Source organism: Melospiza georgiana, chromosome 3 (genome assembly GCF_028018845.1).
Source record: "Melospiza georgiana isolate bMelGeo1 chromosome 3, bMelGeo1.pri, whole genome shotgun sequence".
NCBI lineage: Eukaryota > Metazoa > Chordata > Aves > Passeriformes > Passerellidae > Melospiza > Melospiza georgiana.
In genome coordinates this window covers 41,006,384-41,030,311 of record NC_080432.1, presented here as the reverse complement: position 1 = coordinate 41,030,311, position 23,928 = coordinate 41,006,384, and the positions used below count along the sequence as shown (strand labels likewise).

Genomic DNA, 23,928 nt, shown 5'->3' with positions numbered 1-23,928 from the left:
TAGCAGAAGAAAATTGGTGTTTGAAGTTATCACCCAGAAATCAAAACATGAAATTTAAATTAGAAGGTGTCCAAGCAACACAATGACACCAAAGCCTAGCACTGATAATGAGAGTAGGAAGACAGGGAGTTTGCAGGGATTATTAAAGGAAGACAGCACTACTAGCAACACGCTCCGTAACAGCGATACCTTAAACTCCACACTAGTGTATGCAAGGAGTTCAAAACATATTACAAACCTCCATTAAGCCTTGCTACGTTCTTCTGAATTATTTAAATTTTGTTATCTCTGATTTGCAGGTGGCAGGCTGAGGCAGGATAAGGCGCGGGCTTATCTGGAGCCATGGGATGAGTCAGGAGGATGCGAGAGCCGCAGCTGGGGGCTGGAGCCTCCCTGCCAGCCTGCTGCAGGTACAGCTACCCCACTGCTCTGGGGGCTGCTCAGCCAGCCCCCTCCTCCAGCAGCCACTGCCAGCCTCATACCACAGAGTTCAGTGCTCAGCTGGGCTGAGACACGTGTCCTTGGGAGGCTGCTGTACACCAGATCACCCAGAGCAACATGGGTTAAAGCTACTGCTTTCCAGAGAGACAGAGGGAGCTGCTGTTCATCTGGATCACTGCAGCCACACGGCTTGCAGGGCAGTCCCAGAAACACATCAGCACGGTGGCAAGGATGGCAAATCACAGTGGGGAGGGAGAGCAGGAGCTTGGAATGACCACCTCCAGCCAGAGCTGGCACCAGGGAAAGTGCAGCATGGCCAGCCACGGCCACCTGTGTTTCTGTGGACCTGGGATCCACTTTTGGGAGAGCATGTGTACAATCCCAAACCTAAATGACTGCTATGCCATCCTCTGAATCAAGCCCATCCAGGTTTGAGAGTAAGGCCAGGTTTTGCCGACTCGAGGCTTGAACCTGTCAGTGGGACTCATTGCTGTGGTCTCACCCACCTCCTGCTCTTCTGAGCCATACTGTATGCGAGTGAACTATTTTTGGAACAACAGGGTTAAATTAGGTTACTTAATAGGTAATAAAAATGCCACATAATTTAATAGGAAGGAAAAGTGTTTGTTACAATTTGGTAGAAGTCAAGCTGTCTGACACATTTTGATATGTAAATTTGACTTTAAATTTCTTTGTAAGTTCTTCTGGAGCGTACTTTAAATATAGAGTGTCTCTGCTTATTATGAGCAGATTAACAACTAAAATAAGTGTTCTTTTCTACCTAAAGATTAGCTATTTCCTTAATGTTTAGTTAGTTGTTCATGCTGCTTTTTCAAAATTCAGGCTCAAATTCCCCATTTGTATATAATTTCAGTTTATGAACCTACATTTAAATATCTGAATTTCTCTAAAGAGACAGAGAGGTTTTGTTTGGTCTTCTTTTAAAATTTAAACACTTTGAAGTTCTGCAGTTTCTACCTTAGTGAATAAGCCATAAGATAAAAAGTTATAATTAAATAGTTATTTCTCTATAAAATAGTTCTTTCCAACAGCTTCTTTTTATTTTATTCTGAATCAAATACTTACATCTCAGCCTGAAATAGACATATCCATTTTGCAACATATTGCTAAATTTCTCTAATTTACATAAGAAGCAACAGCAAAACTCCATGTACATTATGTTAGCTAAATTATTATTATTATTATGTAATTACATAATGGAGAAATAGCAAATTCAAACTCTTAAAATGCTGATCACAAAGTATATTAAATTATAGCATTGCCTCAACTGCAGGGCAGGTGTGCTCAGTGGCACACCCTCCATCATGCAGACGATGGGATAAACTGGAGCACAACACAGCTCCTCTCCAGGAGACTGAAGGAGATATTGTAGGCCTTTGCTGTGTCCTGAACCAGGACTAGAACCCCTTTGGGGCTCATGGCTGTAGGTCTAAGGAGAAGCAATACCTAGTGATTCACTGTAAATACATATTTCACTAAGTCGTGAATTAATGTGCTTTTGTGGGAAGGTTCCACCTGAAACTGCAGGTAAGAAGAAATCCTTCCCAAGGATTTCTTGGCAGAGTCAGCAGGGGCAGATTTGGCTCAGGAACATGTGGTGCATCCATCAGAGACTGCTATGCCCAAAGCCCCACTGTAGCCTTGCAAGCTATGAGTATTCTTGAGCAAACCACTTCAGCCTCCCAGCAGTCCAACAGAACAGTGAGAACCTATAAGAATCACATATTTTAATAATTCACTGGCTGAAAAACACTCTCAGATTGACAGATGCCTTGTTACTACAGAGTCATGTTAAGCAATAACAACACAAATCAATAAAAATCATCAAATAATTAAGAACTTTCAGTCACTTAACACTTGCTGTGACCGCCATTAGCAAGAGGTTTGAGGGCTGTTCATAAATCTCTTTAGCATATTATAAATTCCCCATAGAACACTCAGATGCCCCAGCTATGGTGATTTATGCTGCAAACACTGCAATCCTGTCCCTGTGCTATTACTGTAATGGTTTCACATTTAAAAATTGTGTCCTGGGAATATGGCTGAGGACACAGCACACTGGAGAGGCATTAGTGAGAGGAGACGTAGACAGAGCATTCAGGAGACCAGACTGTGACTCACCACATAACCTGGAGGAACTTATTTACCTTCTCATTTTAAGTGTAACCCTCAGTGTAAGAAATGTGTGTCAAAATTTAATCACTTCATGGACTGTTATGTAGTCTGATTAATGATATTTAGAGAGCACTTGGAGATCCCTGGATAAAGGTTGGGTTTTTAGTCAATCTGTTATTTCTGCCCTCAGAGCTTTCATCTCTTGTGTCAGGTCCCAGAGTTTAAAGGAGTTCTTTCCCACTCTCTGCATGCACTTTGTGAAAGTGGCTGCTGGTGTCAAATGCCAGCATATTCACAGGGCGTAAACCATCTGGTTTTGCTGAAACTAAATATTCCCATGTTTACTGGGGAAAATAGATGCAGACACTTTCAGTTCTTGCAGCTGTTCCTTCCTGGGAAACAGTAGGAGAAGATTTTTTCTCTCCAAAGCAGGGGAATAGTAAGCTTGATTGACATCCTGCAAACTGCAGATCTTGCAGGCCCAAATTATTTTCCTTGTTTTGCTCCAGAATCTTTCCCCCTTCCTCACTTGGGGAGTAACGCCTCAGCAAGTGCTGCGTATTTCTCGTGGTTTGTGGGCAGTAGGACAGGCTGCCAGGGGAACTGAGATTGTATCACATGCTAATAAACATAATTTAAAGAGAAAAACCCAAAACAATGCTTCTCACACTTTTAAATAGTTGTGACACAGATGGATGAAGTAACCTGTGATACACAACCCTGGTTATGCTTCACCTTGTCCCTATTTTGCATGCAGCTCCTGGGAGACTCTCTCCTGCCTTCCAGACTCTAACCCACCTGGGAGCTGGATGATAGGGCAGGAGGAGCTGCTCTTTTTTAAAAAATAAGATTTTCAATATAGGTCTTACTTATCATATCTAATTTTTTAACTGTTTCAGCATTGGCTTTTGAAATAAACACACTGTTTTCTGGGAACATCTAGAGCTGACCTGCCCTGCCTTTCAAATATGCATAAAAGGCAATGATGGCATAACTACATTCATGGGAATCAAGGGTCAGTGTTAATCTACAAAACAATCTTGTTCTCCAAAGAATACTATTGCCTTGAGGAGTATAGCATTTGTGTCTCAATCAAAGATCTCATGTTTCCAACAAAAACTATATTAAGAAAGAAAGAACAGCACTAACACTGAATGGTTGGGGCACTAATTGGACACAGACCCAGACTGGAGTGCCTGGGCCAGTGGGTGTTTCATTGTTTATACAAAGTTTAAAAAGTTTGTTTATCCTGCAGTTCCAAGCAGGGATATCAAGAGAACCAGTATGGATGCAGGAGTTCAGAGGAGAGATTTCCATATCCTTGCTATGTGCCTCCAAATGCAAACTGCTGGCTAGCTGGTGACTCTCCTCCTTAATTTGTGAGGAAGGCTGAGAAAATCTTGGTTTTAACTCAGTGTAGAAGAATAAATATTTTATTGTTTACATCTTAAAATGTTATAACCAAACCCAGCTATTTACCCAATTTTAGTGCAAATACTGAGAAACAGAAAAGGGTCATAAAGTACTACAGAGTGGGATTTGTTGGCTTTTCTTCTTCTATCTCTTAATCTAAGCTTTTTGGACAAAACAGGGATGAGTTATCTGCAGATTTTGTTTATTTTGAGATTACCTTAATACAGATTTTGTTTATTTTGAGATTACCTTATAATTTCTGACTAAAGAGATAGGATCTTTAAATATTTTTGTAAACAAACTCTCCTAAGGAAATACACTGTCAATTGGATCACTAATTTCTGCCTGAAAAGGGCACTGAGGAGGCAGTAGTGGTTTAGCAATTGCCACTCAGGGAGGATATGCTCCTAATTACACACTGGAAAATTAACCACATGGCTCCTACTGGCCTCTCCCTCCCATCCACATGAGAGCTGCAGTCAGCCCTGAGTTACAGTGTGCCAGGGAGATAAAGTACATTAGAAATGAGCTGTAGTGATGGGATAATGCTGTAAAATACTGCCATGTACTGTCTACCAGGTGACAGGCCTAGGAGGGAGACAGTTTTTGAAACACCACAGTAAATAACATAAAAGTATATGCAGTGCACATATAGCATAGATATATGCTTTATATCTATGTGCTTTAATGTGCAGAGATAACAGCAGAAGTTCTGTCTGAACCAACACAAGGTCACCAGGAAAGAGTAGGTAACAGCAGAGATGCTGAGTCAGTGCTCTGTAGCTGGGGAAGCAGCTCTCTCAAATTCCCAGCAACAGCAGCCTCAGAGAGAACTAATGTCTACACAGTCACAGTTGAGGGAATGACATTTACTAACACATTATTGTTTTCTTTGGAAATTTCTGCCTTCCAGATCTGGCAAACTGAGCAGAAGAGCAGTGCAAATTGAAGGACACCTTGAGACAGCATTGGATAAGGAAAGTTGACACATGAGGTATTTAGGGTAAATGGCTCTGAGACCAAGTAGGGGAAAGTTAGAAGCAAAGCCATCTTGGTGGACATGAAAGGAATTTCAAAATAACTGAGAGACAATTTAGAAAGGTGAGCATTGTTAATGAGATTTTGACAAGGCATCAGTCCAGTTCCCCCTGTACTTGAATCACCAGTTAGCTGTCTTTGGCCTGTATGTGTGCATGGTATAATGCCAAAAACTACTGAACATCCACCCTTGATCACAGAAAATGCTTTCATTGACTATTGCTTTCTGTATTGCAGAAGACAATGAGCCTCATTCTCTGCTCTTTTAATTCTGTTTACTGTACTTGGATTATGTCAATGGGACATGCTAAGTTTTAACCCACCAAGGGAGAAACCCACACATTTGTGTCCCTGCTCAGGCTACAAAGAAAGGGGGGTGCAAACTTGACAGGGTTCTGCAGCACAGTGAGGGGACCCTCCAGCCAGCTGAGAGCCCAGGTACAGCTGGGCACTGGTTGTCACCCAGCCATGCTCCCAGTAAAACAAGACACACTGGCACACAATCTGCAAGGAAAGAAATGAGCTATGTTTTGCAGCGTTTTCTTTTTCATAGCATCTCTGCTTATATTAAATTATTTTGTTGTTATGATATGCTGCTGAATTGTTTCTGGAAGATGCTGACTTGCCTAGCAAAAACAGTTGTTGGGGATTGTTTTGCTCAGTGTACCTGAAAGTTTATCATCCTACAGAGTTTGGGAAGATGCCTTAATTATATTTTTATGCCACAGTGAAAGATAATTTCATATCCCCATTTAATTATCAATGCAGAATGTTCTGCAATAATATATTATTATGTATGAACTGTCTGAACCTGATGTTGTGATGGCTTAAAATAGCCTCCAGGGCAGTTCAGTTGTGTGAAACGAAACTGGGACAATTCCTAAATGCTCAAGAGGGACTGCAGATCTATTAGTCTTGGCAGCAATAAAGTAGTTAGGATAAGGATGAACTTTCAAAAAGTGAACTAATTATTTTTCCTAGTTTAACGAAAAATGAAAGAAAAACATTCTAGGATTTTTTTTTAAATTTAGATTTCCAATACTAGCAGAATTTGAAAAGCAAGAAAGGATAGCTGTATGTCCTATCATGAGCAGATGAGCTGAAATTTTATTTCTGTGTATCCTGCCCACCTGTGTAGGCATTTCAAAAGAGTGTTCTTTCACCTGAGTGTCTGGACACTTAGCATCATCTGATACCTGATCATGGCCCCACCTTGTCCTAATTGCTTTTGTTTTGCTCATACTCATTTTCTTCTAATCAAGAGATAAAAATTGGGTTTCAATATTATATAAGGTGGAAGCACTTTGCTGGCTTGTAGGGACTGATGGAAAAATTCAAGTTCAAGTTTCTACATCAACATCTATATTTAGGCATATAAAGGAGAGGTCTGTTTTTCCTAGAACATCTGCACTTTGTTACTTTGTCAACATCCATGTATTTATCTGCTCTCCCAGTTCACAGAGGGTTTTCACCACCTACATTTTAAAGCACTTCTCTGTCCATCCAAGGCAAGCATCTGCTGACAGAAGTATGTAAACATGTCTTTAGAGAGCTCATCTCAAAAAAAAAAAAAAAAGTTCCAGAAATCACCAAAAAAGTACTCTTAGCAGCTCCAGCCGCAGGGAAACACGAACCGCAGAGTTTTCTCTGCGAACTGCGCTCGAAGAGCGCTGCAAAGGGCACAACTCGTCATTCCAGTTATGACACGTTTTTTAAAATTTATTTGTAATGAACTGCGTGGTGGCACAGGTGGAGGAGGGCTGACCCCGGCTGGCACGGAGGCTCCCCGGGCTCCTGTTCCTGCCTCTCCCCGTATCCGAGCCCGGCGCCGCCGCCGCGGCCCGAGGCCTCCGGGCCAGCGGGGCACGGCCGGGCCCGCTCCGCGCCTGCGCCGCCGAGCCCGCCGCGCCTGCGCGCTGCCGGGGCGCGGAGCGGCCGCGGCGGGCGAGGCGGCACATGCGCCCTGGCGGCTGCTGAGGAGGGGAGGAGGCGCGGGGAGGAGCGGTGGCCGCGTTCTCCCATTTAGCTGCGAGGGAGCGGGAGAAGCCGGGCGGCCGCCGGGGACCGCCGCAGGGGGGTGGGGGGAGCCACTGTCGCTGCGGCCGCCGCTCCCTGCTCCTCCTCCTCCGTGGAGCGCCCTCCACCCCGCCCTCTCCCCGCCCGGGACCGAGTCTGGTGGCCACAAAATGGCGGACGGGGAGCTGAACGTGGACAGCCTCATCACCCGGCTGCTGGAAGGTGAGCGGGGCGCGGCGGGGAGCCAGAGGGCACGGCCGCCGCTCCCCGCGGGACGAGCCGGGGCTGCCGGCGCGGGGCGAGCGGGGGCAGCGCCTTCCCCGGGGTGGCGGCCGGGAGCGGGCTCGGCTCGGCGCGTCCCGCCGGTGACCCGAGCCCCGGCCCTGCAGCCCCGCCGAGGGAGGAGGGGCTGCTGTGCGGGGGGGTGCCCGCCCTGTCTGGCTGCCTTCATATTTAATAGGAAGAAAAAAAAAAAAAAAAAAGGCTCGTTTTCCATCTTCCCTTCTTCGCCCCGCTGCCAGTGCCTGGCTGAGGGGCGAGCTGGGGGCGCCGCGCTAGCCGAGCTGCTCTCCTCGCTAGCCGAGCGGCCTTTTCTCCCCGTGCCTCCGGTCGGGTTGTAGTCGCAGCCCTCCGTGTGTGAAATTGCGTGTGCGAGATGCCTTAGGTGTGGGGCTGTGTGTACGTGAGCGGCGGTGGGAGCTGAGGGATTTAGTGCGCTGACATTCCTCAGCCTGCCCACGGGGCAGTCTCCAGAAGTGGCTCTCACGGGCGGCTGATGAAGGCTGTGGAGGGTTTTCTGTGTATTAAATAGTGATTCTGCCCTTGAAAGTAAACTCGCTTATTGCCTGCTTTTGGAGAAGCTGAGGAATTATTCCTAGCGTTTTCTTTTTATTTGTGTCGTGAATGTTTAGTCTTCTTGGGCCTCTTCTTCCATTAATCTTTCATTCCACATTCAGCAAATACCTGGTGTGCCGGAGATGAGATGAGAGCGCTTGCATGGGTATGCGCCGTTCATTTATTTGGTTGCTGTACTCCTTAGATAGTTGGATCACATTGCAGAAGGCTTATAGAAAGGAATTTATGGAGCATGTATAGTTTGGGAAGTGAAGCAAGTTTTGTAAGGCTGAGTTTTGTTTGGTCGAGTTACTACAAAGCAAGGGGTTTAGGGCTTTAAGGACTTCTTAGCAGCTGCTATCTCATCTTTTTCGATGTGAAAACGAAGAACAGCAAAAGCAGTATTTCAAAGTACCTAAAGTCTTTGAAGAGTTGTGCTTATGTTTGTGATTTAAGATATGCAGTGTAGTATAGTATGAAGAAACAAGTATCAGTTGTAGTTTCTCATAGATCGTTAATGCAGATAAAACTCCCTTTTTCTGGATGTTGAAACACAGATTAATAGGTAGGGTTTTAAGACAAACTAAATAATAACCTAGTAAATGTTGACGTTTTAGGGCAGATTTTGGGGGTGGACGACATTAAGATACATGTATATTTATGGTTCTGGGGTTTTTGAGACTTTAAATAATATATTCGTAAGACACTTGTTCCACAATAGTGTAGTAATTGAAATATAGAGTGCTTTAGGAGGAGGGGATTCTGCAGTGTTTTGGTGTGCAACTTGTTGGATTGTTCTGTTCCCTCTTAAGTATTACTGTGCTTTTTTTTTTTTTTTCTGAAGACTTGTAAAATATGTCTTCCATACAATTTACACACACCATAAATACTTGTGTTACAACTTCATTGCTTTTGGGTTATGGTTCTAACCTTGTGTTTCAGCAGCCTACTCTGTGCTTCTTGTCTTCCATAGTACTTTAACCTTTAGGCATATTGTATGTACAACTTCTGAACCAAGCCTTGCTTGTAATTTTGCTTTTCTGCTTCTTAGTCCATTTTTAACTCTGAGCAGAGACTGTGAAGATTTTTAAGTGGAATGGGGTGCTTTTTTTTCTGTTTGTAATCTGCTAACATTCGAGGGGTGCCTTGTTTAACATCTCGTATCTGAAATGTAATACGTAATTCTTACAGGTTTTATTTGGGAAAAAATGGCAGCAATTAAAGGAATGCATTATTTTTGCTTTCTTTTTAACATCTTTTATTTGTTGCACTGCTAGCATATAGCATTTTAACCTGTTGTTCAAACAGCAGTGTTCCACAATGAAGGTTGGGTTTTTTTGTTTGGTTGGTTTTTTGTTCAATTGGCAGCTCACATTCTGGAGCTCATGCTGTTGCTTAGCTGACCTGTTCTGGTAAAGTGAGTTTGAATCCCTCCCCACGCTGGTTGCGCAGAAAAATTTCTGTTGACTCTTATCTCCAGTTAAATTGTTCAAAGCAAGTTGTTTGGCTCCATTACTCACACTTCAGCTTTGACTTAAAAGGATAATGTAACTTGGCTTTTGTGGTGTAAGTGTAAGCACAGTGAAATAGTAAAAAGACATTTTAGTTAAATGTTGTCATGCAGTATATATTTAGTCCTTTTTCTTGCTTTGAGTGAAATGCATGGCTTTAAGTTTGAATAGCAGTCCGCAGTTGTCTCTCAGTGGCTGCTACACGGAATTTTTCAAGGGTGGCAAATACATATCAAAAGCCACAGCAGCAGGAAACTTCACTGCTCTCAGTGTTGCTGGGTGGTGACACCTGTTTCTGGGCTGTGATATTAACTGTCAGGAGCTCTTGCTCCTACTTTAATTGGGTTACTCTAACTGTTTTTATCCTTCTGGGTTATATGACACATTAACTTGCCTTTTGATTGGAATTACCTGCTTAAATTGTCTTACTTTCTGTGTGTTAATTTGTGATTTTCATTTCTTTTTGAGATAGCAATATGAAGTGGCCTACAGCTGGGCTGCTTGGGAGAATTCAAGAACATCTTCCCAAGAACTCCTCAAGGAGTGTGCCCACCTGCTTATCTGAATGTGTACTTAGCTACTCTGTAGATCTTTTGAGTGCTGAAAGCCGAACGAATTAACTCTTGAGTTGAGTTTAGGGAGAGTTTTCATAGATTCACCTGAACCAGGGTGTAATGAATGTTAGTAGTCTTCTATGACATCAGCTTTGAATTTCCATGTTCTTTTGCTTATACCAAGTTCTTCTCTATTCACTGGTTGAAGTGGTGAATTTAGGAATGGTAAGATCTCATTTTGAATTGACTTTCTCTTGCCATGTGTCTGGTTCTTGGCCATTAGTTAGTGACACCTTATAAATGACTACTGTTTGGAAATGGTAGGAAGGTGAAAACTCAAGTGTGTACATAAAGTGAAAAGAAAAGAAAACAGTGTTTTCTTTTATCTCTGTCTACCAAGTACCATCTGCCAGATTTAAATTGTCATTCCTGTTGCTTTACTAGAAGAATGAAGGAGATGCTGGTGCTCTGACATGTGTGCCTCCCTATCTTGGAGACACTTTGAGTTTTACTGTCTGTCATGAGTGAATCTGCAAAGATTTGCAGGTCATTCAAATACAGAATTCCATATCTTTGCTAAAAGACTCTTAGAGTGATAGGTGACCTTGAAAGTGAATTATCCAAATTCATTGAAAGAGTGTTTCCTTCTTGTGCTTGTATACAGAATCACAGATCAGGCTTAGCTATGTTATGGTACATGAAGATGGTGGTCTTATTTTTGCTTCAGTGTGTGTACTTATTACATGTTGTTAATTTTTTCCTTCCTACTATCCCAGCTATGCCATCTGGTGGATAGATTTTTTCCCAGTCCCTTCTAGCTGTGGACAATAAACAGGAATATGCACACATGATACTGCTATGAGCACATCAGATGTGGAATACAGAATAATGCCATGGTTTGGGTTGGAGGGAGCTTGTAAAGGTCCCTTGGTACAGCCCCTCTCCAGCTGAGGGACAGCTTCACCTAGATCAGGTTCCTCAGAGCCCTGTCCAGTGTGATCCTGAATGTTTCCAGGAATGAAGCATCCACCACCTCTCTGGGCAACCTGCTCTGTGTTTCATCACTCACTGTAAAAGAATTTCATCCATATATCTAGACTTAACCTACTTTTCTTTTTTTAAAATTTATTTAGTATAAATCAGTTTTCCTTGTCTCATTGCAAGAAGCCCTATTAGAAAGTCTGTCCCCATCTTTCTTATAAGCCCTCTTTAAGTATTGGAAGGCTGTGATTCAGTGGCCTTCTAGAATCCCACTCTCCAATGTGAACAGGGAAGTTTTTTTTCTCTTGGGCTTTGCAGCTGAAATTGCTCCTTGTGTTTTGCCTCATCTAAGAATACCATGTATCCCTGTCTGGGAAATGCCCTGGAATTTGTTACAATGCTGAGCTAAATTCAGCGCACCAGGTCTACATTTAAGCCACATGCTAAGCTAATTGTGATTTAGCGTAGATGTGTGATGTGTGGAAAAGGTTGCCCCTATGTCAAAGCCAAGATACTGGAATAGGTGCAGCCTTGACTTGTAAGGATGCTGTGAATGGTGTTAAGTAAGATTTCCATATTTCTGTCAGGGTGTTGGGCTTCCTGTTTCTGTGCTGTATCCTTAATTTCTGGGTATAAGGCATCCCAGCTGGAATGAATTTCTGCTCTTTTAAATGTATAGGTGTCTTAGTAAACACTAGGGAGTTTACCATATGGGAGAGAGGATGTACTCAGGGAAACCCAGACACAGTAACCTTAGGTACAAGATGGTTTTCTGTAAAAGGGCTTCATTTCTATTGCTGTACAAACAAATTTGCCTTGTCTAGGCAAGACATCTAGCTTTCCTAATTAAAATTAACAATTTGAATTAATCTGAGTGAACTTAATGTGGATCTTTTCTAAACAAATTTTTTTTTGTGAGGCTGAGGGCTACTAGTTCTGGCAGTTCCAATGCACCAAAGAAGCTGTGAAATATTTATCCAAGAAGAGACATGTTGGACTACCAGTAGGTGTAGGGAATGGTTATTGCTTCAATGTTCAGCTAAAAAGGTGGTTTTTATGATTGCCTTAATAAAGCTGATTGCATGGTGTTCTTACCATGTCATGTGTTGTCTTCTAAGAAAGCTGTAAGCTTCATTTTCTTGTGATTTTGGAGGTCTTCTAGGTTGTGATAAACATAAAAATGTGACTGTTACTCCACTTTTTAAATGAAAGTTGTGTTTTAAATTCTTATGAAATAATTGAGATTTTTCCTTATTAATTTGAAATGGTATAGAGCATATTGGTCAAATGTGCTATGGTCAATAACATTTCTTATTTTGTTACTGTCTTAACTAATTAATATATCCAGCCAGCCTGATGGTGTGGTATGATATGGTAGCAGTGCTTGCAGTTCTAGGCTCTGTAACTGATGCTGAAAAAGAGGTAGTTGTAGAGAAATAAAATAGACCTTAATGATGTGTTGCAAAACAATACAAACAAGCCATGGAGATGAATCCAGCATAAACAGGAGTTATTACCTGGCTTGGTGTGAAATCACTGGATCATTTGCTACTAGAAAAATAAACAGGAATAACTGTAAAAGGACTTGCTTGCAAAGGACTTTTTAAAAAATAGTCTTTAAAAAGAGGAAGAAAATAGGCAGTTTTGGTATGTTTCTAGGAGGGTAGGTGTTGTATTAACCAGAGAGGAGGGATAAGGAATGAGGTTTGTTTCTGGGTTTGCTCAGCAGTGCAGATATCAGCCACTTCATCTTTAGCTTTATAAGTGCATGACGAATGGAATGCTTGGCTGGAGACTGCTCTGAGGGCCAGGAGCCAGCACCAGGCCCCGTGCTGGGTTCTTTATTCTGCCTGCCTCTTTGGCCACTTGAAGGCTCCATGTTTCACTTAGAAACTCTGCAGCACAGGTTTTCCTTGAGTCATTCCTTGTCTTTCTCCCTGCTCAGCTAAATCATACTATAAAAAGAGAGAAACTGTTGTTCTTTAAGATAACTGCAACTATAAACTGTTAAAACTCCTTTTAAATGCTCATTAGCTGCCAGCAGAGGCAGGAGTGTGACTTTGGCAGAAAGGAGGAAACCGCCCTGCTGAACCCTGGGCTGTGGTGAGGGCAGCCTGCCGTGTTTGGCTGTTGCTCACTGAGGTCACGCACAGTGCTCAGTGAAGGGGCTCCAGAGGGGAATGAGGTGCCTCTAAAGGTATTGGGTATCTGCTTTATCGTTTGAGACATTGAAATGAACCTTCTGTTGTGTGATTGGCTCAGTACATTGACTAGGATGTTTTAGTTTTGCGGTACCATCTTTTCTGGGTTTTGAGGTGGTGTTTTGTGGTTGTTTTTTGGTATTTTTATATCAAGCTTGATATAAAGCTTTTTGTGTATATATCCCATGTAATTGTATTGGTTAAGCACCAGTGACACTGATGTGCAGAAATTACACCCAGCTTCTTGTATCATAACTTCAGTAGCTTCTCTCCTTGGTTCTCAGAAGTTAACTAGATAACCTTTTTGTAATTTCCCTCCACCTTCCTTGAGTTTTAGGAATTTTATTAGCACTGTGTTAGGGGAAAAGAAGGTCATCCTTTGTGAAATAAGCTGAAATTCTTAGTTTCATGAAATGTTTATGCTAAGTTAGCTTTCCATGTAGACCAGGACAGGAATTACTATCACTGTGTAATACAGCGTTGTGAGAGGCTTCTACCTTGAGTTTGCTGGTTGCTGGAGTTTTAGTTTCAAGTGTACTTCAGCAAACAGTAAATGCAGAACGTGGGGTCTTTCCTTCAGCATTGAATTCAGCAGTTCTTGCATGATGCAGAATGAGTGAGACATCAGTTAGTTTATGGAACTTCAGTGTAAGGTGGCAGGTGGTCCATGAAAAGCTAAGGGAATGGGTAAAAGTTGCATGTTTTCATGGGCTTACTGGAGCATCCCCTGAAGCAATTTTACATAATTGTTTCTAAGTCGTTTCAAAGCCTCTTCTCCATGAGTATTAATTTTGCTGGGTGGTCTGTATTTGAAGAATGTAAGTTCAAGTTTGGGTAGAACAGCATCACTCAATTGTTAGGGATTTTTTCCCATTGAAGGCTTGGGCAGTCTCTTACTCTGCAGTGAACTTGTGCTTGATATTAAATAAACCTGCTAAAACGAGTTCATAGGCAATCACTGTTCTTCAGCAAGATGCTTAATATCAAGGTCATCTAGTGAAGGCAATTTTAGAAAGACTTAAAGGTTACTTGGATGTAAAAGCACAGTTTTTCAGGAAGAAAAGCTCCCAGGAAGACTGATTATTCTATTTTTAGTGAGAAATTTGGGTGATGTACCCTAGGAAGAGTGCAGGGTTGCTGGCTATGCTGCAGCAGAGCTGTATGTTCAGCGATCTGTTCTTGCTGAATTGAGCAAAGTTCTAACAGGTTCATTTATATTATTGTTGTCCACCAGTGTAACTCGTGAATGAGAGCTATTCTAAGCTTAGTTCTGTCACAGCAGTTCTGAAAATTTAAAACTTGTGTTGCTGGCTTTACTCTCTGGTTTGCTGCAAGGTAGGGAGTGGCTGCTTCTGGATGGCAGCTGAACAAGTTAAAAAACAGAAGATATTCTGAGGGAATAGAAGTTTTGCTTTTAAAATTGAGAGTTGCTTTTAAAATCCAGTATGGGATTCTTGACTTAAACTCATGAAAGCATGTAATTTGAATTTTAAAAATACTAAGAGCAGATAACTTCAGAACATATTTCCAAAAATCAGTGTGAGGAATGCTTGTTGTTTTTTTCCCCAAGTCATCGGTAATGCCGCCTTAAGCTTTAAAATCTGTTCTGCTCCTACTATTGACAGGCTGTTCAACATTTGCCAAATACTTGAAAGTACTTTTAAGTACAAAAAAAATTAGTTAAATGTCTGAGTTGTTAACCACCAATGATTAAACATCCCACAGAATGTGGGGGGAGTGTAAGCTCAAGGGAATTGCTTGTGTGCAGTTTGTAAAATTGCATGCTTGCAGTCTTGGGTTGTAGTTTGGGGGTCTTTTTTAGATCTGCTCTGGCAAAATTGACTTGTAAAGCCATAATTTCAGACATAAGCTTGGCTGGAGCTAGTATGGGAAGATGCAAAACCAGCTGCTTACTCTTTCTTTAGCCCTGTCTCAAGTTCACAGAAGATATATTCTTCATCTTGGGGAACTATTTAGATTACATTTTTGATTTGCTGTATCTTTGTTCTAGGAAGAAAATATCAGTTCACTGCAGTTTACTTTGTGGCCACATAAGTGCATGTCTGCAAAAAGAGCAGAGTGAATGGAAAGGAGAGTGCTTATTAGCAATAATGCTGCCCCAATTTTTTATAATACGAGGGAGAAGTCTCTGGGTTCTGATGTTATGATAAAACTGTGAGTGTTACATGCAGTAAGCTGGACACTGTCATGTTGGAAAGCAGCACCAGGTAAATGCTTAGGGTAGCTGTGCATGCCATAGCTGACTTAGTCATTGAAGAAACTCCTAGTGGTGGCACAAAATGAGCAGCTTAGCTGCTTAGAGAGAGGCACACCAGAAGCAGTGTGACAGAACAGGTTAAATTCATTTTTTCCATTTCATGAAAGGCTATGGAAAATAGCAATGCAAGTGAAAATTGGAACAGCCAATTCTTGACCCACTTTCCTTTTCCTTGCTGGGATTGCCTTACATAATCTACTATACTCTGGCATAAGTTTAGAGGGATTAAAAAAAATATTTTTTGCTGAAGTTTTTCTTACTGCCACTGTGCAATTCATGTCTTGGATTGCTAATTACTGTTACTGAACTTCTTAAGGTTGCTTACCAATGGTTGTGTAGATGCAGAGATTATTCTAGTATTAATTAGAGTAGCTTTTAGGTAACTGGAGGATCTGTTGTGCTAAAATAAGTCTCAGCATTCAATGCATGTATTTGCTTTTGTTCCTTTTTATTCTGTGCCATGTCACTCTGCTTGAAGCTCACTAGAGGAAGGGCTTGTTCTCTCAGAGCACTATGTACATGAGTTTGTGTATTACAACAGAAGTGCTGTCCCTACTGTCCCTATCAAAAGGCTAATTTATGTAAATCAAAGCTTATTTACAGCATTTTAGATTAAAGATAATTAATTTACCTTCACTGTTGATATATTTCTGCCCTGTATAACTGACAGCTGTTAAAAATGATGATTTTCCCAATGCTGTTTGAGGCTGTTTGAGCTACAGATTTTGCAGAGTGAGAAGCTATGACTGGAGTGGTTAGCTGTAGTAGTTTGTAAATGAGTCTGAAAAACATCTCTTATGATCTCGATCTGGTTCTTAGAACCTCCCCTTCAATCTGTTCTGGGGGATTTGGCTTTTGAAACACTAAATGCAGTGTTGTTTACAATCCATGCAAAGCTCAGCTGAGTCAAGGGAACTTGAACAAAATTCTAGTTGTAATGTAAGCTGCTGAAATAAGTGCTTAGTCTTACTTCTGTACTTGTGGCACAGCTGTGGCACATCTGTTCTGGATGTTCTTGGCAAATCTTCCAGTGTCTTTGTGTGCCCAGTGAAGTGCTGAGCCTTTCAAGGCTCACAGGAGCTCTCATTTCTCAATACATAGTGCCCTTGTTGCTGATCCTGGGACTGTGGGAGAAAACTGCTTTTATCTTAACTAGTATTGATGATTATTCCTCATGAAACCCCAGGTTTTGTATTAGTTCACATGTAACTGAACCTGTGTGTGTGCTCTGGAGCTGCAGACTGCTTGGGTGGAAGGGGCCTTTGCAAAGGTACAATGGCTCAGATCTGCACCTTTCCCAAGGGATGGCAGGGACTGATCATCACGTGCATGCTGTCTCCTCTCCTCAGAGTGCTAGACCTGTCAGAGTTGTAGAAGTGTCTTCTAACCTGGAAAATCTGAAGTGAGGTAATAAGTAGCTTAGTGGATTTGTCTGTTAAGGACTTGCAGCATTTAGGGCTCTACTGTTAGAGGTAAGGAAATACCATCAAGGCACTGACTGGCAGTTAATTATGAAGTCAGGGACTGCATGTTCTCTGTGCCTTGCTTCTCATGAAAAAATCCAGCACCACTCAAAGTACCAATTCTATGAAGCAAATGTTCCAAGTTTAAACCCCTGTGTGACTTTCAAAGGGAGCTAAAGGCTGGTGTTATAAGAAAAACTGATTGGGTCAAAGTTATTTAAAGTATTATGGGCACCCTACTTGAACTGTTACCTCAGTTTTGGTCTCAGTGCTTGGTCTGGTGCTGCTTCTGGTAATGTTCATGTTGTATATAGTGGGCTTTCCTGGGTTTGAATTCCAAAACTAGAGTGGGTATAAGTGTGTGGTTTGACTTCTTGGTTTCAATCTGTATGAAATGGCATTATTCTGGTACTGCAAGACATTATGAGAGTTAAATACAGAAGAGAATGTCATTGCTTATGGTTAAAAGAATGCACTGTCTGTGGAAAGACATGACTGGAAAGCTGGTTGTGCTGCTCGGTGCTTTGGTGTGACTTTGTTGCAAGCCACGGCTCTAAAATAGAGCAATTGCTTAAATAAAATTTTAGCCATTGTAATAGGAGGACTCTGCTTGTGTATAATGGCAGTTTGTTGTGCCTATCAGAAGGAGTCCCAGGTCTCTGAAGGGGATCATTATAAACTATTGGAACACAAGCTTTTGAAATTAAGATTATTGGAACATTTTGGTACCTCACAAAGTGAGTAGTCAAGTCCTGTGCAAAACCTGAGTTTGATTGGTTGTGGGTTTTTTGCTAATAATGGGGCTGAAGATATATCTGTAAGAAAATCACTTATTTGTTTGAAATGTGATGGAATGGAAACCTGTAGGCATATATTGTTTGCAAATCACATTGATTGTTTCTGATGTCTGCCTTTGTATTCTTTTAATATGTACGTGAACATCTTAATGCATGAGGAATAAAAACACAGAAGTGTTGCTAAAATGCTGTTTACTTCCTCAAGTGTAGTTGAAGTCTTAATCAGCAAGAGGAATGTGACTTACCATGTCATAAATGTCACCTGGTAGTGATTCACTCAGTTTCACTGAAAGAAGTCTTGTATGACACAGCCTTTTTCTTGTGAGGTTCTAATGAGCTAAGTATTTACAATATATCCTCAGCTTCAGATATACCATTCCTCCTGCTCTTTTGGCACTCAAACTAGCTGTTCCAGGATCTAATTTTGATCCTGTTCCAGGATCTAATCTCTTCCCTGCTTTTGAATACCATTCTTCAGTTCTGCCTCTTCTCGTGTCCCTGTGACTGCTTCCTAACCTCTGTTTACCAAGTGTTTGGTGTTTATTAAAAATAAATATTTATAGCACAGTGTTGGTGTGGTCAGATGTGCAGTTACACTGGGACAAGCATGCAGTGATAACCAGAGCAGTAGTACTGGGTGACCTAGGACAAACTGTTTTCCCTCATAGCCTGTCTTCCCCATTGCACAATGTAGATAATGCTAGATGTAGTTATACTGACCTCCTCTGTATAGTGAGTTTTCTAGGAATTAAGCAGAAATAAAAGGAAAAGGGAGGTTATGTTAATTTAAAAAAAAAATTTACAATCTTACTTTTCTGTTTTGAAGAGGGAAAGCAGGTTACCTAGGAATTTGCTGTGTGTGAAGAAATAGTTCTTGCCCTTCTGTTCACAAATTTACTAGGCTAACTGAAGTTGTAGCTAATTTTTTTATGAAGTAAAGTCTTACTATACATGAATTTGAAAGCATTTGGATTTGAGCTGCAAAAGTTGTGTATTACCTTCCCTTGAAGGTACTACCATGGTTTGATGCTGAATGTTACTTTCATCTAAAACAGATGGCAGGACAGGATGTTCACCTGTTGTAGACACTGATAGATTCTGGCTTATTTGTTTGAACTCTGAAGTTTGGTTTGTGCTGAGATGGAAGACTGAAGTGGATTGGCCAAAGTGACAACACAATTGTTCTATTTTGCTGCCTCATTAGACACACTGTGTCTCTTACAGGAATCATACAGATACTTGTAAAAAGAAGCAGCTGCAGATAAACTTGCCAGAGGATGTGGCTTGGAGTGCAATGACATGCAAATGCTTTTGATTTTATGCTAAATATAGGTCTGAGTGTATGACTTACAGGTTTTGAGAATTCAATTTCATTTCTAATTAGAATGTTCTTGGCTGTAAAGGTTTCAGTAATTTAAGAGCCATTATATATGAAATTTCCCTCAAACTTTCATAGTTTTTAGTGTGATGTTTCTAATATGGCAGTTTCAGTTTATTTAAACATAATAGTGTCTATGATTTTTTTCTTTGTATTTAACTAATGCTGTTAAATTTAACAGTTCTAAACAAGTTTACCTTGTGCTAATGTGGAAGTGTTTTCAGGTTTTCTGTTCTCGAGATTTTTCTTGTCTTTTATGAATACTCTAGCATAAAGGAATTGTTAAATTAAACACTTCTTAAAATTTCTATTTATTCAGATATGGACAAAAGCACAGTTTAAATTGTTCTCTTCTGAGACCTGATTCAACAGGAATGCATACAGATCTTTAAGCACAGATTACCACAGTGTCAGAGATTAATTTTGCAATTCATTGGACGCGTAATTCCAAGGTATTTGGTACACATATAGAAAGTGATGCTGGCTTTTTGTCAAATACAGGTTTAAATACAGATCATCTGCATTTAGCTATTTCTGTGTATCTGTGTGGCAGTTCCCTTCAGCTGTTCAATATCTCATTTCAGTACGAGGATGTCGTCCTGGGAAGATTGTTCAGATGACCGAAGCAGAAGTTCGGGGCTTGTGCATAAAATCACGGGAAATATTTCTTAGCCAGCCTATTCTTCTGGAACTAGAGGCACCTCTGAAAATTTGTGGTATGTAAGCTTGATATATGTATGTTACATGTGTGTCTTATAATCTAGTTCTATGCTGGGGGGATTGGGAGAATACTGAGTCAGGCAAATGAAGTTGAGTTGGGATTAGGGGGAGATCTTCAAAGCCTTGAATGCAGTTTTCAGGCAGCTAGCACTTGGTACATTGCCAGTGCTGCTCATGCTATTTTGGAGCAAGTTTCCTTAGCAGTAAGGACTGCTTGTGCCCTCATCTAGTGCAAATTTTGCAACCTGTTCCTTGCCTGCACAGAGCTGGTGCTCTTCTGATCACTATTTCAGAATGCAGTTAGCTGCTTTTAAAAGGCCCACATGTTGCATGTTGCAGTTGCTCACTTCAAAGCATAACAAAACCAAGACCTCGTGAAATGAGACACTTGAAAGATTGAAGGCACTGTTAGTCTTTCAATTGAGAAAGTGAAACTGAATGCAGACTTAAATTAGGCTTAGTTACCATGTAACAAATTCCTTGAGCTTTACAGTATGCTTTAAAAAACATCAGTATTACCGTGAAACACAAATGCAATGTGCATTTTTATCTCACTAAGCATGTATAAGGTGCTAGACGACTTCCAAAGTACACTGTAACTACAAGCTTGTAAAAATTGTTTAAAAAGTTCTGTGAATACCGGATTGTAATCATCCTTCAACTTGCTTATTAACAATAGGCAATGCCTTTGAAAGCATAGAATTCCTTGAATTAGATTAGTTGAAGTGTCATAATATTAAAGGGGAAGCAGTCTTTGTATTCATTACTGCTTACATCCTCAAACATAGATTAGCTTCTTCCTGGCAGATGCAATGTCTGCAATGTTTCTTACATTGAGAGGATGCTACCAATTAAAAAAACCCCAAACCCCAAAATAAAACAGCCAAACCCGCAAACCAACCACTAATGGCAAAGTCATTTTTAAATGACTAATTGCTTGGTAGGGTGGGGAGGAAAAACCAGCCCAGCTTGCATTATGACATAAAGTTGAAGGTAAAATGCAACTTTATCACATTGTGGTTTCTTTAGACTTTTCATTGTAGTGTAGTCTTACTGTATTCCTAGATGAAGAAAACAGAGAAACTCAGGTAGATTATACATAAATCAAGGTCTGCAAAGAATAATTTTCCTACTTCAAAGTGAGGTCCTCCTCATCTGTTTAGATGGAGGCAGTTGAATGGACTGTTAGGTGTGCAGTAATAGGTGTAGCTAATGCACAGCTAAATAAGGCATTTGTTATCTTAAATTGGATTCCAAACACTGTGAAAGTACCAGGAAGTGTCAAGTGCATCTAAATTTAATATTGGAGCAATTGTCAAAGCTGCATTTAGATAAAAGCAAAAGAACGATGATTGCTTTCACCAAAAGCAAAATATGCAGCTGGTAATGCTTTGAACTATTACTTTTGTGTGTTCAGGCAATGCCTGAGGAACCATAATAGGATTGTCTTGTCTTACAAACAAGTCAGTTCAAAATAACCTCTACATCTCAAATGGCTGTGTTTTAATGTAAGATGAAAGATGCTCTTATGTAAATGTCCATTTTAAAATAGATGTGGTTTTTAATGTAAGTCTTATATCTGGTAGACTTCAACTTGTGCTCACATGAAGCTGTATTATTTTAAAGTGCTAGATGCCATGAATGGAATGGGAAATGCCTTGGTACCTTTGTAAAATTGTTTCTGCAAAATGGTTTTACCCATTAAGTGCATTTGTCCCTCTGGTGCATGTGTGTAACTGAAAGTAGTTATAGACAACATAATAATATTTTCTGTAGTGTGTTTACTTGGTAGTTCATTCTGTTAGTGATGAAGTCTGGGGATTTGATAACATGGTTCTGGAATACTAGACTCAGCATAGAAACAATTTGTTGAAGAGTCCTCTGCTTCTTCAGGTTGTGACCTGCAGACTTCTAAATATCAGTTAGAATACAAATCATTCTTGTTGCAACATGTGTGAAAGAGATTTTAGCCAGTGGAGCTTCATATTGTCACTGAAATTGGATAGTAGATACTGATCACTTCTATTAGAAGAAAATTGGAAAAGTGATTCTTCTTCCTGAGTGAGAAATAGTTATGGGAGAATGCTGCCTAAAGGAGGAAGTATTGCATTTTTCATGGAAAGTTTAAAGGAATATAATATAACATTATAACATGTACTCTTTGTACCACTGTGTGCTTTAAGAGTTGAACCAGAGAGCATACAGATTTGGGAACCTTTTATCTTTTTCAAGATGAAAGAAGTGGTGTGAGTTGTTCTTTTTTCTTTTGAGGCTGTAGTAGCTTGTGCTCTACTGGAGAATAACTCTGCTAAGCAAAGTCAGGATTTTGTCACTGAACAAGCAGCAATAGTGAAAATACATCAATGTAATGCTTAATGTACAGGACCAGGAGGTACTGAACCTGAATAACATGCAGCTTGTACTGAAGGCTTTTGGCATATCTGTTTTGCATCCAGTCACTCTGATAATAAGTTTTCCACTCAGCTGGAATGCATTGCATGTATACTGGAAGTTACTGCAGAGCAGCTTTGGCCTCTTCACCCGTGTGGACAGCTCAGAGGTAGTTTAGCTTTGGCTGCTCCGATGTGATGCACTGTGCTGGTGTAAATGCCACACAGAGCTGTTCTGTGGAAAGCCTAGTTTTAAAGCTGACAGTGGGAAGAGTAACATGACAGGTATTTTTCCTAACAACAAGCTGCAGGGTTGATGATCTTGTAAGGGATGGAGTCTTTTGAGTCTGTCTTGCTTGTTACATGCATCAAAGGAGGAGTTAGTCTAAATGCTGCGGGATGGGATTCTTAGTACAGCAGTGTTATGGAAATTGACCTTTGAAGTGAGTGTACTTTGCCAGCACAGTGTTCAGTTTCTCTCCAGTCTGAATTCTTCACTGATCTGTTTTTGCAGTAGTTAATGTGACTTTTTTTGAGGTACATTTGCTTCCTGGTCATATACCTGTTCAATTGGAGATTTTCTTTCTGATCTTGTTTTAATTTAAGTGAATTAAAGCTTGGTTAGAAAGCTTATGCTTTATTGTGAAGATTTTTGTAGCTTTGCATTTCAGACTGGCTTCATACCTGACATAGCAGTTGTGCAGATATGGTGAGTTATTTATATCCTGTGAGTACTTCAGCTTTAATATCAGCTTGGTTCTTACCTTTATAATGCATATTGCCAGTTTTTAAAGGTAATATTAATGCCTTTTTTATTATCACTGAATAAAAACTAATTAGCTGGCTTAAATTCTTGACTTGTGTAAGTCGTTATGTTGCACTAATCCTTGGTACACTCTTTTTTTCAGGTGATATCCATGGTCAGTATACAGACTTGCTTCGATTATTTGAATATGGAGGATTCCCACCAGAAGCTAATTATCTTTTCCTTGGAGATTATGTAGACAGAGGCAAACAGTCTCTGGAAACAATTTGCCTATTACTGGCATATAAAATCAAGTACCCAGAAAACTTCTTTCTCCTAAGAGGAAATCATGAGTGTGCTAGCATCAATCGAATCTATGGATTTTATGATGAATGTAAGCAAAATCTATTACTTTGGAAGACTGCAACAGACTAATACTTTGTTTTGGAAACAGTTGTAGTAGTGACTCTTGTAATGCAAAGGTTTCAATACTCTGTGAGCTGCGTTGAAACTTTCTAAGTTCCAAGCCAAGGTTAAAGTCACTCTGGAGCATTACTATTTTTTTTTCTTCTGCTGTCCTTGAAATGCTGTAGTAAGAGATTGAGATGTTAGTGTGCTCACAGAATTTGCTAATGTTTTTGCTTAGGCTCTGATATGTATTACAGGTTGTCTTTAAGAACCAGCTTCCTCTTCCTAATGTTGCACACTGTTTTTGTAGGCAAGCGGAGATTTAACATTAAGCTGTGGAAGACCTTCACAGACTGTTTTAACTGTCTGCCTATTGCAGCCATTGTGGATGAGAAGATCTTCTGTTGTCATGGAGGTAAGCTGATGGCTGCTTTTAAAAGTTGTATCTAAACTTGACTTTGGGTTAGTGCTATACCAAATGGAGTGTGGCTGTGTGTACCTGATATTTAGCTGGCTATAGTTAACCTTGTGTTGTCTGTAAAGGTCATGCTTTTCTGTGCACTTGTCAGTAGACTGTCATTCTTACCTGGTACACATGGCCCTCTTGTGCCTGAGTGGGAAGTG

General features: G+C 40.7%; 1 protein-coding gene across 1 annotated transcript in view; it reads left to right on the top strand.

Annotated features, from left to right (window-relative positions):
- Positions 1-7,018: 7,018 nt before the first annotated feature.
- The window catches only part of PPP1CB (protein phosphatase 1 catalytic subunit beta), a 28,772-nt gene continuing 11,862 nt past the window's right edge, over positions 7,019-23,928 (top strand). The window contains exons 1-4 of the mRNA XM_058020397.1: positions 7,019-7,266; positions 19,626-19,757; positions 23,060-23,290; positions 23,615-23,719. Coding sequence (XP_057876380.1) covers positions 7,215-7,266; positions 19,626-19,757; positions 23,060-23,290; positions 23,615-23,719 — 520 coding nt within the window. The 5' untranslated portion in view covers positions 7,019-7,214. The remainder of the gene's footprint in view (positions 7,267-19,625; positions 19,758-23,059; positions 23,291-23,614; positions 23,720-23,928) is intronic.